This window comes from Pithys albifrons, chromosome Z (assembly GCF_047495875.1).
Source record: "Pithys albifrons albifrons isolate INPA30051 chromosome Z, PitAlb_v1, whole genome shotgun sequence".
NCBI classification, from domain to species: domain Eukaryota; kingdom Metazoa; phylum Chordata; class Aves; order Passeriformes; family Thamnophilidae; genus Pithys; species Pithys albifrons.
In genome coordinates this window covers 81178695-81197226 of record NC_092497.1, presented here as the reverse complement: position 1 = coordinate 81197226, position 18532 = coordinate 81178695, and the positions used below count along the sequence as shown (strand labels likewise).

The 18532-nt window shown below is 38.3% G+C and overlaps 1 protein-coding gene across 2 annotated transcripts in view; it reads right to left on the bottom strand.

The window, feature by feature from the left end:
• Positions 1–18532, bottom strand: part of RNF38 (ring finger protein 38) — a 116539-nt gene that overhangs the window by 52785 nt on the left and 45222 nt on the right. For both annotated transcript variants that reach the window (XM_071580813.1, XM_071580812.1), the window contains exon 2: positions 1475–1545. Coding sequence is in view for 1 of the 2 variants with exons in the window: in XM_071580812.1 (XP_071436913.1) it covers positions 1475–1545 (71 nt within the window). In the remaining variant the exon portion in view is untranslated. The remainder of the gene's footprint in view (positions 1–1474; positions 1546–18532) is intronic.

The following is an 18532-nucleotide window of genomic DNA, read 5'->3' as shown; positions in this document are numbered from 1 at the left end:
TCTATTCATTCCCCAAGGACAATGGACCATTGGCAGCAGCTGCCCAGGGAGCCATTATCACCTTCACACCCAGCCTGAGGGGGCGGAGCTGCTAATGGGCCATCAACAGTTCAACACCCCCTGGCTCCCAGAGTTAATCACCCATTGTGTGAGTCCCCGCCCAGGGGGAGGGACTGGGTGCTCCCTGAGGGTACATAAGTGGGGGGTAAGAAGACCTCAGGGACTTCTCGTCGGATCCAGAGGAGCAGCAGGACCTCGACAGGAGGAGATCCCCGCTCTCACCCAGACCACAGCCCTCGCCTGCACCAACAGGTTTTTCTTTTCCTTTTGCTCTGGACTTGGGGGAACCAGAGGGGTCTCAGCACAAGGGCAAACAAACCCCCTTGGGTTTGTGCCCCAGGACACTGGGTTATACTGCTGGGGTTTTGTGAGTTGAAAGCAATCTCCCTTGTGTGTCAGTGTTGTTATTGTAATATTATTATTAAATTTTAGCTCTGACTTACAATCTCTCTCGTGGTGAGTTCATTTCCCCTGCTGGTACGCCTTTAAACCAGCACACTAGGGTAAGCTGGAACAACTACAAAATTAAGTTTTTAATTAACCAGAATTTCAAAATATATGGATTTGTGCACTTACAAAGCAGTGCCATGCACATTGCTATTCACTTCCCAGGAAAAATTATTTAGAATTTGTCCAATACATGCCCCTTTCCAGACATGTCAAGCCAAAAAGCTAATTTACTATAAAGTGTCATAATTGCACACAATGTAATACACGTTGCATGTTGAGCTAACATTAATCAATCTGCATTATTTACAGACAGTAAAGCTTAAGGTAAAACAATCAACAATAACAGAAACCTGAAAGCCAGTCAGTCTCACAAACAATTCAACATCAAAACTTTTCCCTTCTGTATGCCCCATTTAACCTACTGATCCAAGTATCACTTCACATGTAACATCCAGGACTCTACTGAACCACAGCTAGCTAATCTGGGAATGTGCCAAGAAAAGGTTAGAAAAATGCTTGCAAACAACTAGACAGGTTGCTATTTTAAGGCTGTACCACTGAACAGAAGCTTCCTATCTGCAAAAGCTTAAATTCCCAAGTACAAAACAGGAAAATACCACTACTGTAAAAAAAAACTTTGAGCACTTAGCTAGGCTCTAACCTCTGAAGTCAGAAACTACTCCTGTTCTGTATCAGCTAAAGGTGTTGATATGGCAAATCACAAATGTTTAGAATGAAAAGAATATAAGCAAATATAAAAATACAGTACTAAAGACCAATTTCTCATTAAGTGGCTAAAAGATTGTCTGAGTAAAACATCTATGTTAATATGCTAGAGACAGTTTAAAGAGTAACTCTGCAAACCAACTGCTATACCTGCACAATAATACAACTGCATGGTAAAAGCAATACAAAAAAATCCATAATGCATATGCATCTCATGAATGGAACATTTATGTCTCACCTTGTCACTGTCATCATTATAAATGTGATCTTGATGGATAGAGTGGCATTGAAATGATGTACCAATACTACCTAGAAAAGAAAGGGGAAGGGAGAAAAAAATGATTAAAATGATAACCCAATTCCTGTGAGCACTGAAAATACAGATAAATGTAGGAAACCTTTCCCCCACATACAGAAGAGAGATTTAGTTGCCAAATGGCAATGTCTGATAACAGAATAAGCATCAGAGAGACATTTTACAAGTATCCCAACAACGTCTTTGCATACATTTTTTAAAACATTAAAGTGGAATAAAATTATATCTTTTTCATCAATCTAAAGCAAGCAAATGCAGTGAAGCCCATACACAAATATACAAATAAGGAGAAGCTACAGAATTAATGTTTAGGTAGTGTAGTCCTGCCCTACATCCTGTACTACAGAAAATTTTCAGCATCCTAGAAAACCACAAAACAGCAGAGTCTTTCCAGCAATACACTTAGAATAAAAGCAGAAAATTCCACGGTCAAAATTTTAATTATCACAGACTATCACAGAGTATCACAGACTATTCTGAGTTGGAAGGGACCCACAAGGATCATCGAGTCCAACTCTTAAGTCAATGGCCCACACAGGGGATTGAACCCATGACCTTGAAATTATTACAACCAAGTTTTAACCAGCTGAGCTAATTATGTCCAGTTTGATTGTAGTGGAATTTCTGTCTCAGTTTTTTTCACAAATTTCTTGCCTGGGAAGAAAAGGGACAGTACCCTGCTTTGAAGGCTTACCCCATTCCTGATACTTCTCTCCAAGGAAGGAGACAAACCAAATTTTATTGTATCCAAAAAGAGTCTCGAGCAGGTTTACAGAAATCTTACAACATCAGATTTTATTTAATGGTGGTATTAATGTGTTCAGAAAGTAAAGGAATGGGGTAACTGCTGTTGCTGAATTTATGCTTTCCTAAGATGACTCCCTCTGGCAACTACTGAGCAACAAATCATTAAAAAGCAGGGAGAAAAAAAAACAAGTTTCATTTTCAGAACCACCACATTTTCCTTACAGAAGATCTCCCAGAACTTTCTTTCATAAGCTTTTTGTGATCTTTTTGTTGCAATTTTGAAATTTTAGTAGTCCTATTCTGTAACATATACAAAAATACCACACAAAAAAAGCTTGTCATAAAGCTCTGCAGTCCATGTGTTGTTTTGGTCCTGGACGGAACTGATCAAGGAAGATAATCATTTAAGCAGGCAACCAGCCATAGGCTGTTATTTAATTTTTTTCTTTTTTATTTTTTTTTTAATTTTTGCAGGATATTCTGATGCAGCAAAACTCAGGCTCCTGAGAATTCACCTGCCCTTCTGCACTGACCTTTACTTCTTAGAAGCTGGTGTTACTTTAAAACCATCAAGAAAGTTAAAGAAATAATGGATTGAGAAGAGAAAGCAGCAATAAACTGAATCATAGAAAAGAAAAATCAACAACTTTCAGCCTGAGGGCCTTTTCTTATTGTAACACAACCAGCAAGTCACATAAAAAATCTGAAAGTGATTTAGTTATTAAGCAAACATGAAAATTTATTTGGTTATTTTAATGGAGGAGGGGGTCCAACCTCAAACTGGTAATTTTGGACAAAACATTATTTCCAGTCTGCAAATTATCAGTACATAATCCAAGACACAACCAAGACTTCTGTCACCAAATCGCATGAGAAATGTCAATTAGCTTCTCTGGTAAACTTTTATCAATGAAGGTGTGAACATTGAGTAGGACATGCTGAAAACATGAGTCCCTGAGCTTGCAGTTAGTTAACTGCCTCTTCAGATAGAACTGAGGGAGGAGAGCAAGCTGATTTTTGGACAATTATTCTTTTGAAAATAGTTTTTTTTTGCCCTCAAGCACAAAGCTTCTTTCTGACTTATCACTTCAGAAAATAATGTTATTTTTGCCATAGGAGCCATTGTACTGGCTTGAACAGTAGCAGAGCATGATCATACTGTGTAATTTTTTAGGAAGGGAAGCCAAAGAAGAAATCACTATACAGTTAAAGTTTCAATGTGAAAAGGGGAAAAGGACCAGTTTTAAACTGTTCGAAATATGCAGTGTTCCCCTCCCACTTTATTTAGGCTTATGCAAAACACAAGTGTTCCCCTACAAATATTCAACATGCTTTCTTGAAATTGGAATCAATTAAAGCTCAAAGACAACCTAAAAAACCCAAGAGAACACACAGTATTAAGGGTAAGGCTTGATGGCTTTCTTCCCATTATGCCAGAGGCAGAACTGAAGTAAAACACAACCTCTTGAATTAGTCTAAGATGATAGGCAAAAAATAATGAAAACTATTACATTCTGCCAAATTATCACAAATACATCTAAACCTCTTTCGAGTATCTATGCATGTGGATAATGAAAGAAATTCCCAGAGGTGGTGCAGTGCCTACATCTAACCCCAACATGACCTAAAACTTGTTCCCTAACAAATTAAAACTCATCAATGTAGACTTTGCTTTACAGGTAGGTTTTCAAGAACAGCGATCACATGCACAATCTCAATGACAAGCCACGTTCTAGCTATAACAGACACCACAAGCAGCAACAACACAGCTGCAATAGCAGAGCTTCCAGTTGGTGTACGTAATAGAAGATACCTGGGCAACTTACCAGGTTTCATGATGCTATAGCTTCAACCTAAACAAATCCATATAAACAAGGAAAAAGCTAGATTGGGGTTTATCTACATGCTTCAGTCATACTCAGCTGTTCCACAGACAGCCAAATGCAGTCAGCAGAGGATATGTCAGTGCTTTCCTTTTAGTTCTGTTTTTTCCTTAATAAGATCTTTCATGGTCTTCACACTATATTTGTTTCATTTTGAGTCAACTAATACCCTACGATACAAGAACAAGATACTGGGCACGATCCCTTAACTGTGGAAAGTAAAGGCTTTACTGACATCCTGGCTGCTTTGCACCATCAAGTGGCTCACCAACAGCCTCACCAACAGCAGCCTTTGGAAAAGGTTTATTTTAAAGACAGCATTGATAATGCACTCCTTTGAATGGGGCCAGCAGAGGCAACAGATCTGAGGACGCTTACAGAGAGGACTACCAACTAAAGGCTCTGCTGCACAAGAATGAATCAATAATACTGAATTACACAGCCAGAAAACCCTGTAGGATTTTCCTGATTTTTAAATATTTTTATTTTTAAAATATATGTATATATATAATTATGTATTTTTAAATATTTTTATTTTTAAAATATATGTATATATATAATTATGTATTTTTATGTTTTCTATGATAATATAATAATATATTTTGTTATATTAAAATATATAAATATATATATTTTAAAGGCGGTTTTTAACAATTGAGTTCTTATGTTTTTAAAGCATTTTCTTTCTGATAGATTGCACTGAGATAAACGCACGAGGAAGATGAGAGCCAGAATCTCAAAAGATGACCTCAGCAGCTTTCTGTCTGCATCCCCAAAGAGTTCTGAGTTATTGTTTGACATGTTAAGGATGCTGGAGGACTGAAAGGCACTATAAGCCAATTTACATTGCCCTGACTGCAAGGAGTCGATAGAAAGTCAGTTAAACTACCTTCATATCTTCAAATTTACAGTGAATTTCTGACAAAGTCAAGGCTAATTGCACCTCAGGGTTAGCAGATCCTAGGTCTATAACAATCAAGGTTTTAATTCTGACTGAAGCACTATCTCTATACTAAGAGAGAGCAGAGAAAATAACAAAGACTTCTACGTAACTGACAGAATGTGGCGCATAGACCACTGCCCACAGCGCCTTCCCAAACATACCTTCTTGTGCTCTGTTCAGGAGATGCAACTGTGAGGTCCAATATCCCATCATTTTCTCAAGCAACATCTCAGCTTGAACTCTCTCTCTTTCCTGCAATCCAAAGGAGTCTCCATGCTGTGTGAGCAACAGAGCACTTCCTAACAGTGAGCTTGTTTTCTCAGTCTTACAGCTTCTAATACCTAGGTGACAAAACTGAAGCCTCAGTTTATGCTGAGACACTGGCAGGAGACAACAGGCATCCATGAAACATCCCATCAGTCACCACTTCACCATTACTGGTGTCAGGACAGGAGAGAGAGTAATGCCCTTCCATTGATGCACACGTAACATGTGTGTGTGTGTGTGTGTGTTTATGTCTCTACATGGAACACACAGACACACAGAATCCCAAAGGCTTAGGGAGAAATCTGGGCTTGCCTTTTACCTCTTTAAACACATTTAAATTCTTTTGGCCTCCCTTTTTCAAATCAAAGTCAGATATCCAGCTCAATATTATTACTTGAACTGTGGAAATAACATTAGTTCTTTCGTAAAAAGCAAGAAAGAAAGAGTGCTGTGCTTCCCAGCTACCACAGGAAGGGGATTGTTTTCTTCTAAACCTATGCATTCAACTGAACAGCAAGAAGAATCTTCAGAATTTAATGGGTTCTACCTAACTTGTGCATTTTAAGAAAAAGAGAATATACATCAGATTTGAATGGCTTGCTTCATACCTGCCAATGTTAAACCATCCAAACACATACAATGGCAGTCCAAAGGAAAGAGGTGTGAGTTCAAAACTTTTAATTTAGTAATTTCAGAACTACTGGAAGTATCTAATTGCTTAAATGAATGACACATAGGAGTGCATTCAGTGACTCCCTTCTTCAGCACCAATCTGATTAGGAACACATTCATGTCTGACACCTGTGCTGTTAAACCTATTTCATCTACTGTAGTGCTGTGTTTTGCAAAATAACAAATGTCTGGAAACAAAATCCAAATTGGATCAAGTTTAGACTCTGTGGTAGTTTAGGCCTTAGTTTTAGCTAGGCCTAGAGTAGGCTTTAATTTTAGTAGGCCTGATAATGTTACATAGATTAGGAGGGACAAGTGTCACTTGACTTTTGCAACCAAAGGAATATTCATACCAGATGACACAAACTGGGATATGAATACAGTGGAGAAGGAGCAGCTTGCTCCTCTTCTGATAGCTGTGGTGCAGGTGGATGTGCTCTGTGCTGCTCTGCTGATCAGGCCCAGCACCACCTCACTGATGTGTTATCCATAGGAAAGTAAATGTTTATTCTTCGTTTTCTCTCTGCTTGGGTCTGGCCCTCGGGATTGAGTTCTCTTGTGTGGTTTTGTAGCTAGAAGGGTGAGATTTGTGTTCAGAGGAGTACAATTTTCTGTTGGATCAGGAAGTGAAGAAATTATTTGTTATATCTAACTTGTGCATGTGTGTTATAGTGTAGTCTACTTTCAATTTTTCCTTTTTGTGTAAATATATAAGCCAGTTCTATTTCAAGTTTAAGTGTCCATTTTTTTCCTCCCTTTTCTCAGCAGGGGGAGGAGAAAGCTTTGTCTCTTTGGTTTATACTTGGCATTTTGCCAAGCTTTCAAACCAAAACAGACTCTTAATCAACTGCACCCTTTAAAAAACCTGTGAATTGAGTGGAGTATATGTATATTCTAGTGAGATTAAGCCATGGATGGCTAATCTACTTGAAATGATACAAGGAAGAGAGGTTAAATTACCTGTGATCTAGGAGGCTCAACTTCCAAAAAAATAATGCAAACCGCTCATGCGGAATTTTTATCATGTGCTAGACAAAAATGTTCCTCTATCAGCAGCTACATATTATTTAGATTTCAAATTTTCCTTCTAATTCAAGAGCCTTTCAAAGTGCAGTACGGAAGTTACCTAATTGGTAAACAATACACTTCGATCTTACAACAAAAAAGTTAGAAGTGAGTTCAATAATGATCCAGCTACTCAGGCTGGCTGCAAATCACCTGTATTATAACATTTATCCTTTTTTTTTCCTATGCATGCAAATCTGACCATGAGAAAGAAACATGTTACATCTTGCCCTGGAGGATGCAGCTATGCATACAAGACCTACTAGGACTGTCATTCTCCCTCTTTTTCTTTCACTTCTCTTTTTATAAACCTAACAAATTGAAAGTCCACTGGTTTCCAAGAGATTTGCAGCCATTTTCATTTCTGTTGTGGAAAGAATTTATTACACAGTAGGAAGAGGAAATATTTTCCAGTTGTGTGGTATGGCACACCATGATAACTTGTAAGCAACTCCTGGGCATTGAGTACACCTAAGAGGCTGTGATAAAACTCTGGAAGACCTCCTAGCCAGGAAGCTGCCTAAAGTCATTAGAGGAGAAACAAAAAAATCTAATGCCTCCTGAACTTGCCTCCTTCCTTTCCTCCTGCTCCCTCTGCTTGTCAAGAATTCCATGCCCTTGACAAACTGCAAACACAGGTTTGCTAGTGTGTCCTGGTTTCTGGTATCCCCTTCTGTCCCGTCTCCAGTCAGCCTCACTGGTAAACCTGCCAGCCCCTTTGCTCCACCTTAATGCTCAGATAAGGAAATGCTGCACTTAATTTCACACATCCAATGGAAACTTGTGTCTTGTAAGCATCAGAAAGCATGATAACAATCTGCAAGAAAAGCTCCCTCCACTTTCCCTTTTTTTGGAGCTATCAGAGAAACACACAGCGTGCTTAATAACTAGCAAGAAATGGGATGAAAGTGACACAACTGAGAGTTCACAATGAAACCTGGTTCCATCTTTATTTCATATAAATTAAGTGTACATACCCTCCAGTCACACTCCTGACTAAATGAGACTTCTCAGACATTTTAGGATAGAAGGACAGGAACCCAAAGGACAGACTTTGTATTTTAAAACCTTAAAGTCTGATATATTTTAACAACAGAGCTTAAAAAAGGAACAGACAAAGTTTCTTTAATATAACAAAAAGCCTGAATACTGAGGCATGCCTCAGCTTCATAAACAGAGCTCATCTATAAATCAGTACTCAAGACAGATCTTTTTACCTGAGGTTTCTGCTGAGCCTCCACAAGTCTGCATAAATACTTCCCCTTCAAGGAACATCTAATTTAAATGTAAGAATTTCAAAATTGCCCTCATAGCAGCAGTCTGAATATACATCATATGAATATGGATCTACATGCATATTCCTTACCTAAGTGATGAAAAGTTTATGTTATTTTAAAGCAGACAGTAGTAACAAGAATTATTAGTATGCAAGCTGAACTTTTTCTAAACTATAAGACTATATAGTGTAAGTCAAAGATGGATTATAGTGAAACCTGGAGCTAACAATCTGAAAATTAGTAACAGTAAGCACATACAAACATAGCAACTAAATATTACTTTAAAACAAATAGCTAGAGCAGATAGCCCATAGACTGTGTTTGTGAACTGTAACAACCATATTTCAACATGGACTACAGAACCAACCAAAACTCCCACAAAAACTGATGAAAAGGGCATAGAGGCCACACAGCAATCACTTGGTAACAAATAGTGAGCTGATAAAAAGAGCAAGAAGGTCCCAGATTCTAACCTTGCTATTGGTCCAGACTGTCACATGAGCAATGAGGAGTTTGGATTGTAAGGGTGCAATTGCCCAAGGATTTCTTTGTTAAGGGTGCCTCTTTTGAGGTACCCAGCTCAAGCTAGCAGATATCACAATATGTCTGTGCCAATAAATCTATACAATGGAGATGATAGCCTACTGTTAAAAGTTTCTTTAATGCTGTACTTGCAAATACCTCACCTCAAAGAGGAAAATGCTGTGGCCTAACTGTTGCCTTCTTCCTTCTGCATTAACTTCACAGCCCCATGACTTCTCATGAAGAAGGGGAACAACTACACTTCAGATTGAACTGGTAACCCCTAGTCAACCATACAGTTTCATCCCCTTCACAGCAATCAGTGACAGGGAAAGAGGTCACTGTTTTACCAGCCATTAGTCTTTGCCTTGCGAGGTCCAGTTCTGAAAAGATTTGCATATTTTTAAGTTAAACACATACCTGCACAGAAATCTGACACTATAAAGTGTCTGTAGGATGCAACTCATCAGCAACATGCTTCCCCACATACCCCAGTTTCGCAGCTCAAGTCAGGTAACAGGTACATCAGAACATTTTTTCCTCAACGATGCAGTATTACTCATTAAGCAAAGACTTCCAATAACCATGAAGTATTTTAAAACTTGTGTTTTCATAGCTTTATAGAGGAAATACAAAAGAAAGGAATGTTTTCCATAGGCTTATTAACAGCTGTTTTCTTTGCTCTGGGGATCAGTTTTTCCTGCTTATTTAAAGAGCAGTTCAGCAAGAAGTCATCCAAGGAAAAAATTTACAGCATCAATTAACTTCAAGGAAATTAAGTTAATGCAGAAATATTACTACACTCATAAACACTGTACCAACACTTTACTGGTGCTCTTGGTACTCAAAACATCAAGGGATGAACTGTAACTCATGAAACTACACTGCCAATCATCAACAAAATTTGTTAGCAGCTTGCTAAATCTGGTTCTTGATAGTAAGCCACAATCAGAGAAAAATCAACTACATAAAGCAGTAAGGTAAAAGCACTATTTGTGTCAAATAAGCTATTTAATCATAAGGCCTAAAGTGGGAAGCCATTCTGAGAACAACTTCTATGACCTGAGACTAAGACAGTATCTTCCTGAAGTCATACCATTTAGGAAGTTCTAATCCATTCTCATAAGGCTATTCTGGGAAAATACTGCCACAATCAGCATGTTTTAACAGGTATCTACTACCACCACCCCAACAGCATTTCAGATTTCAATTAAGGCCTAATTTAAAATAGATGTTTAAAAGCCATTTGTTCAATTTGGATACAACATGGCACTGTTTATACCATCATTCTGAATAGTTTAGTCATTCCAGTACAAAACTCCCATCACAACTATTTTTAATAAACACTGTTTATACAAAGAAGCTGTTCAAAGATAGATTTTATTACAGGACAGTGTTAGATCATTCCTTCTCTGTTATCTTTGATCCTCCTATTTCTGATGAACTGAGGAGTTCATAAAAATTACACTGTTTCTGGCTATCTCATACAAGTGTCAAACACGGAAGATTGCCAATAAATCAGGACCAGGAGAGCATTTAAGAATTTTGCAACACCAAGCCCTGCATCAGATGACTACTCAAGTAGTTGCCTGGGAAAACTCACTGTGGTTTACAGTCAATAGGGTAATTTCAAAGAATTATAAACCAATTTGGGTTTGAAGGAACCTTTAAATACCATCTAGTCAACCTTTTATTAGATCAGGTCGCTTAAAGCACTGTTCAACCTGGCCCTGAATACTTCCTAGGATGAAACATCTACAGCTTCCCCACAACATCCACAGCAGGGCAACAGGCTCCAATGCTTCTTCACCTTCACTGTTAAAACTTTCTTCCTTATATCCTACTCATACCCCTAAATCTACTCTCTTTCCATTTACAACCATGAGGACCCCTGGGTTGGACAGAGTGCTACCTACAGGTGAGCTCCCAAACTGTAGCAGAAGGGGCAGAAGGGGCAGAATCACCTCCCTCAGCCTGCTAGCCATGCTTCTCTGTAGACAGCTGGCTTTGAGCTGTAGATACTCACTGCTGGCTCAACTGAACTTCCTCCACCAGTACACCCCAAGTCCTTCTTTGCAGGGCTCCTTTCAATCCATTCATCTGCCAGCCTACATGGAAATTTAGACTTCCACATGGCCTTGCATCTCATGAAGTTCACATGGTTCCACTCAGTGCTATCCAGAGGTGGATGGCACCTTTCTATCAAGCCTATAAACTGTAACACTCAGCATGGTATCATCATTGATTAAGATATCAAAATGTACTGGTCCCAGTACGGACCCCTGAGGGGCACCAGTCATTAGTGGTTGTAGGAATCTGAAATCCAGCTTACAGCAAAAAGAGCTAGAAATCTTAAACAGCAAGCCTTGGTCAACAAGGCTGAGAGAAATTCCATCACCAAGAACACAGGAGGCTTGGTAATGCTCAACTTGAAGATAAGCTGTCTCCTAACTTAACATAAGAAAAGAGTCTAGAATGAATGTTATCTGATTGTGTTGTAATCCCCTGCTGTCTTACCTCCATAAATTCCTGAAATTACCATAACCCTTCCTACCTATTAGCATGTGTCTCCCTGAAATCTTAAAAAGTGGTCAAGTGTTCAATAAAGTATTCCAGGTTTGTTCCCCATGCTGGGATCGTGTAGTTTGTGACCGTCTCAAGTGGTCTTCACACAGGCACTGAACCACAGACTCGCTATTTGGACATGGTCACCCAGCCAATGCCTTATGCATTAAACCACCCTTCCATCAAATCCTTCTCTCCCATTCAACAAGAATGCTGTATGGGACCATGTCAAAAGCTTTACAGAAGTCCAAGGAGGTATCTGCAGCTCTTCCCTTGTCTGCTGATGCAGACACTCTGTCATAAAAGACCACAAAAATGGCCATCAATCAGTCAGGATTTGCCCCTGGTGAAGCCACATTGGGCATCTCTGATGACCTCCTGTCCTGGGTTGAGCTGGCAAAAAGCCAACTGTCCAGGACAGAGTGAAAGAATTCCTCCTCCCCCCAACCAGCCAAGGGAAAAAGAAGAGAGAGAGAGAAAAGAAAAACCCTCAGAACCAGGTTTATGCTGAAACTAACTAACTATATGTATTTATACAGAAAAGAGAAAATTAAGAGGAAACTACAATATAACACACACTTACACAAGTCACGTATAACAAGAAATAACTTCCCACTTCCCAGTAAACACAAATTCTACCATTTTAACTACAAATCATTTTAGAGAAGTTGGTTCTTCAGAGACAGACTTAGGCAGAGAGAAAAGCTAAGAACAAACATTTTACTTCCCTCAGATAACATGATGTTAAGCTGGTGCTCTGGGCTTGGGCCTCCCCATCCCTCCTGGGACAGCAGAGTGTCTTGCTGGCACCACAGCTGTGAAGCAACTGAACCAAGCCACTCCCACACACCAGCTCTTACCCCTTTGAGATGATGCCGTATGGTATGGAATACAATATTATTGGCTGGAAGAAGTCAGCTGTTAGCTCAGCCCAGCTCAAGTCATCTGACAATCCTAGGCCTAGCTGAACTTTAAAACCTAAGTTTAGGCCCACCTGGCTAAACCCATAACACCTCCATGTCTTCTTATGAGATTTGGCATAGCTGCTAGGAGGATCTGTTTATGACGTTACTGGGCACAGAGCTGAGGCTGACTGGTCAGCAATCCCCAGGGTCCTCATTTTCACCCTTTTCAAAACAGTATTTCCAAAAGAAGGCCAAAACTGCCTGTGGGATTATTGATTACAGATACATGAATCTGAACCATCTCAGCTACTCTATGGATATATACAAATAACATCTAACACATATTCTAACCTTTGTGTGAGGAAGGGAACAACTTTCTAAAAACTGGCTTGTTCCCACAACTAGTTCATGCTTAAGTAGTGATCTACCTATATATTCTGCAGATGAATTCCATTTTGCTGCAGACAAAATGTATGGATTCAGAAGAGATCACTGCCATTGAATCTGCTAGTCAGGTACTTGAACCAGGTGAACAACACCATCATTGGTTCCTCCTGTCTAAGCAGTCATGCTCTCTTTTTTTTTCTTTTTTTTTGTTGATATCTAAACAGATAACAAAATTATTTGGAGATGATTTTGTGCTAAAGCACAAAAATATGCTTCCCCTTATATACTGTATTACAGGACTCTTACAATACCTACCTACAAAGAATATGGAGACACAAAGGTTGATGTTTAAGACAAGCAGCATTTTATTTTCCATTCTATTCTCCTCTGTAATACAGTAAGATCTGCAACTCCTACACTGCAGTTATCTCTGATACATAACAAAAATAATTCAGAGTTTAATAACAAGCTAAAAGGAAACTCCTTTTCTGCACTGAAGAGCAGCAAGAGCTTGACACTACTGCCAACAAACTCTGAACAGCATCTCGAGTTTATGGTGCCAGGACCCTGTGGCAGCTTTGCTTGGAGGTTAGTCACAGTTTCTTTGCTGTTCCCTGGAGGCTGTTTCATCAGGTTTGCTTCTCTGCAAGTATAGTCTAGTAAAGGATGCTCGCACCTTGCATATGCACATCTAATGCCATTCCAGAGTGCAGCATAACACTCATTTATATAGACATATAGTGGGGTGAGACCCACCCCAGAAAATACTGCCCAAGAGCCAAAACATAGCAGGGCCTTTTAATAAAGAGCCTCTCCTCCAGTATGTTCGATATCTACTTAGAGAGAAGGAATTTTTTTTTCATGTTCTTGTCATCTTTCAAAAAGAGGCTAACAGCAGAATCATATGCCCACAAGGTATTCAAAAACAATTACTTTAAAGCATATGCAAATAGCTAGAGAAGGAGAGAAAACAAGTATTTCAATAACTCAAGGCTGATTTTTCCTGAAAGTAAATCAATCCTAGAGCAAAAAATAAAACTGGCAAGACATGAAGTATTTTTAAAAAATAAAATCTTTTAATCTTGTCCTGGAATTCAGTTTTCATCATCTGCTGTGTGGGAGCTGAAGCAGGAGGTGCAAATACCAAGCAGAACTACATTAAAAGCCAGGTATGGGCAGATAAGATCACACAGATAGCCTCAGCACTCCTCTATTTCCATCCTTATAGGAACTTATATTAATGGTTTTGAAGATTCAGTTGTTTGGAATTTCTGAATCTCCTGAATATAAGCTATTTTTCAAAAAGCTACCTGAAAATTCAAGCCATTTGTTCTTCTCTACTTGTAACTGGACTATTAAACTGATTTTCTTGAAATTCATCTTCTCTTGAGAATCTCATTGAGCCTCTGAAAAATCAAAGACTGAGTATGCAAACTCTAGCAAATTTCTGGATGCAATGAATAAAGTGCTTTCTGTGGCTTAATTTTATTGTCGACAGCATAAACCCGCCATAATTACAGCAAAAACAACAAACAAACAAAAATACCAACAAAAAAATCCAGGCATAGAAGCACAACTTTAAACCTTAGCTTGTTGCCTCCCTCCTGTTTCTTTATGGCATCACTCATCAAACCCAGCATTAATTTGCATAAAGTCTAAGGATTTAGGGGGTTTGGTTAGTTGGTTGGTTGGGGGTTTTTTGGTGGGGTGATGGGGTTGTCTGTTTTGGGTTTTTTTTTTAATAAAAGCCTTAAAGCTTCCATACAGCCTAGCCTGGAGAAGAAAAATCTTCAGTAGTAAAAATATTGGGGGTGCTGTCTGACTCCTGCAGTCTTTGGCACAGACAGGAAACAGCAATCTAGAGCAGGCGTTTATGATCAACTTTTTCCAGTTTCCTGCTTTTATTAAGAAGCAAAGTCAGTGAAATCCTAGAACCAAAATTTTAAATGTACCCCAATTATTTATTCTTTTTTTCTGTTTTATTTTCACTGCCATGCTCAATCTAACCAAAGGCTAACAGAGAGGCACTACCTACCTAGGAAGTGACCATGCAAACAACTGTTTGAAACAGGATCAATGCTGAAAGCATGGTTATAAGTACATGTTCAAGCCAACTCTAGCAAATTATTCCAAGGGAAAGAGAGCCCAAGCACTCTCTAAATAGAGACAACTTATTTGGTAAAATGAGAAAACCTGTACAACATCAAAATTGGCCTCAGAGAGAAGACAGAGAAATGAAAGTAGTGCTCTGTTACTGTGCATGAATTCTGCACAATCCTTACCCTCCTGCAGCAGTGCTTACAATTACAATTTATATTGTTCATCAGTAGGAGTGCCCAGAAATGAAAAAGTTAATTTATATTTGACAGACCATGAAATAACTTTATGTCTTCCTGTCTTTCTTGGTCTTATTCCAGGTGGTAAGCATTTGTCCCAGTCTTGTTTCAAAGAAAACCATGTTAATTGTCACATTTTATATGTCTTTTTCCTACACATGCAGATATAAGACCATTTGCAGCCAGAGACATCACACCAACTTTTTGAAAAAATCATGGGAATATTTAATAGTATGTCTCCCCCTGAACAAGTCAAGCTTTGATGACATCACAGAAGATACTTGGGAGGAAAAGAAAAGATTGATAGCACGCCTCTCTTATCCCAGCGTTGCATGTAGTACATGATAATGGAGATTTCAGTTCCACAATATCACAGCTTCCCTCCCTTTCTGGATATATCATGTCTCAAGCTGACGAGGTTTTCACAAAGAGAGAACCTCCTCAAGGAATCTCAGCTCGGTTTATCTCACGTAGAAGTATCATGTAATCAATACACCAAAGATTCTGAGAAAATACGAAGCACATTTGACACATACACAGCTGAATGTTTCTCTGGAAAAACATGCTTTGGTTTCTTGGAGTACCACTCAGTAAGTAAATTACATCAGGCTTTACAGAACGACAATTCTGTTCCAATTTGTTGTGCTTTTGGGGAATTCCATACAACTCCTCTTTTCTACTCTGATTTTTAAAAGCAAGATGCACTACAATATACTTCACCCAATCTTGGTATTCCTTTCCCAGGATGCATCTCCACAGCTCCCTGACCTTGTCATCATCTATATCCCACTTGCTCTTGTCCACTCTACGCTCATTTGCATAACATTTTTCTTCTACACTTTTTATTCTGAAGAAGGATAGCAACTGGTATATATAAAGTCCTCAGTTTTAGTTATAACAAGTATAACTCATAGCTAAAACTACAATTAAATCAGCCAGCAACCAGATACAAAGAAAACATCAGGTTTGTTACTATAAATTTCCAGCATTTTTGGAATCTGATTTCTTTTATGATGATGTGGAGTTTTAAAGGCTCTTCTTTGCTCTTCTTTGTTTTTTCAGGGAACTATTGCACTCTTACCAGGTCAGACACCAGGGAATTAGTCACATACTTCATCTACACAAAGAGTACTTTTTTCAAGTAAACACCACTCTCTGATTTTTTTAGACCTTCAACTTCTACTTCAATTTCAAAAGTTAAAAAAAATCAAACGCATTAAATTATGTTTTTTGCACATCAGTCTTTCCCGTATCTGTATGAAAAGGCAGCCCATCAAGGTTTAATGCACATTACATCACACACCATGTCCTGTTGGTCAAAACTCTTCATCTCACAAGACCATATCTTCACATGTTTTGAGAGCAGATAAATCACTTTAGATTCTCCAGCAACACCAACAGACAGAAAAACCCTTCTGAAAACACGGTGTAGAAACAACCACATGCCTTAGAATGGAGGTGAAAAGCTTCCAAGGTTCAATACACTTCTTTTTCAGTGTAGGTAAAACGTCCATGCTGTCATGTTGAGGACTTCAATATGGCAACTTTTCAGTATTTTTGAATTATGTTTTTTTAATCATTATTTCCGCATGATGTTGCCTTTTCTCTTTTAAAAACACAGAAATTGTTTGTTCTATCCATATTCCATAGGCTACCAAGTCTCAGAAAGATCATTAAAAATTAACAGAAACACTTCTGATACATATCTAACACTAAGATTAGAAGCCTGTCAGCCATGGAACAGGTTAATTTTGTAAATGGGAGCAAATGGAGAAACTAAACAAAAATTTGATGTTCACATTTATTTTGCTTTTGTTAGACACTAGTAACTCTAGTAAGGAAACTCTGGAATCTTTGCTACTTAAGAACAAACAGACAATCTTGTCCCAGTGCTGGTCAATAGCAATTCTGTCTGAAGTGATCACAGAAGACAGCACTTAATTTCTGCTTTTGGCACCACCTATCAGCTCACAACGACCAGCAGCTGTGGCACCCCTGATGTGCAGGTTGCATGTGGATATCACTGGCTGTGAACAGTGATGGATGCATCCCTCATAAATTTATCCAACCATTCTCAGTCCTCTGCTTTTCATAACAAATTTGAACTCCATTGAAATTTTCCCTTCTGATAATCCTTGCATGTTCCAAAATTCACATAAGGTCCTCAACGGAAAAGGATCTTTTTTTGGGGGAAAGAGCACATTAACAAAATTAGCTCTGACTTACATGCTATTCTGAAATCTTGGCAGTTAATATCCATCAGAAATGTAATTTATGTTTCTATCAAGTACCAATTCAAGTAACACAAGCTAAGTTGCATCCATCTGTCTAAGTTAAAAATTTGGTATCAAATGGCCTATCATTGCCAGGATCAAAACTAACAGGACAGATAATACCAAGGCTAGAGGTTAGGTTCCTTTTGTTTCTGTAAAATATGCAGTATACAGTCAGTTTCTCATGAATTCACAGCATACAGAAAGATTCTTCCATTTGGAGGTCTCCTAAGACTCAGAACAGCCATACAGTCCTTTTGGACTGTACATTCAACTTAGCAGTATTTTAAAAGATAATATTCCTCAGAAGTTCTTAAAGAGCATCTCCATTCCAAACCCTTTCGTTGCAAAGGGTGACAAATGCAGAACAATGAAATGCCATAATAACACACTGCCCAAGGAAAATCATGATCAATCAATATAAGGATTGTATACACAGCCTTGATTACAATCCCTTATCCAAAGAAGTCTTTGAACACCAGAAATTAGCAGGTAAAAATATATAAATATAAATTAAGACACTGAATTCAAACTTAGTCAAAAACTATTTTCAAATGTACTTGAAATTGAAACCTAAGTTGTCAAGAATGGGAAGAAAATTTGAGTATTTCAAAGGGTGTATGTTAGTCCTGAAGCTTTATCATCAGTCAAGCCTCTGAAGGAAGTTCCTGGCCAATCAAATAAAGTCAAAAATGCTTGATGTGTTCTTTCAAAAGCTGATGCTTTTCCCCCCCCCTTTCTGTTGAGAAGAGTTTATTAGCTTACCCACTTTAATTCAGGGAATTTATGACAATTTTAGGAGAAAACAGTCCAATTTTTATATATTGGGAAAAGAAGGCGAAGTGCAAGTGAATACTAAATCCTTAGTTCTACAAATACTACATATCGAGAAAAAAATTGCTCCTTTTACATCTCTCACAAATAACTTTGTTTACATTTTCTTGGTTTTGCAAAGTTGCTTTATTCTCAGCATACTGACATGTAAACACACCTGCCTTTTAAGACTGTTTTAACAAGATCGTTGTCTAAATTTAATTTCATTATGTTTCTATTCAAGAGGAGCACTACATAAATCAAGAAATAAAAACTAATCTTATCAAGGAAAACAAAATAGACCACACAAATTCCCAAACAAACT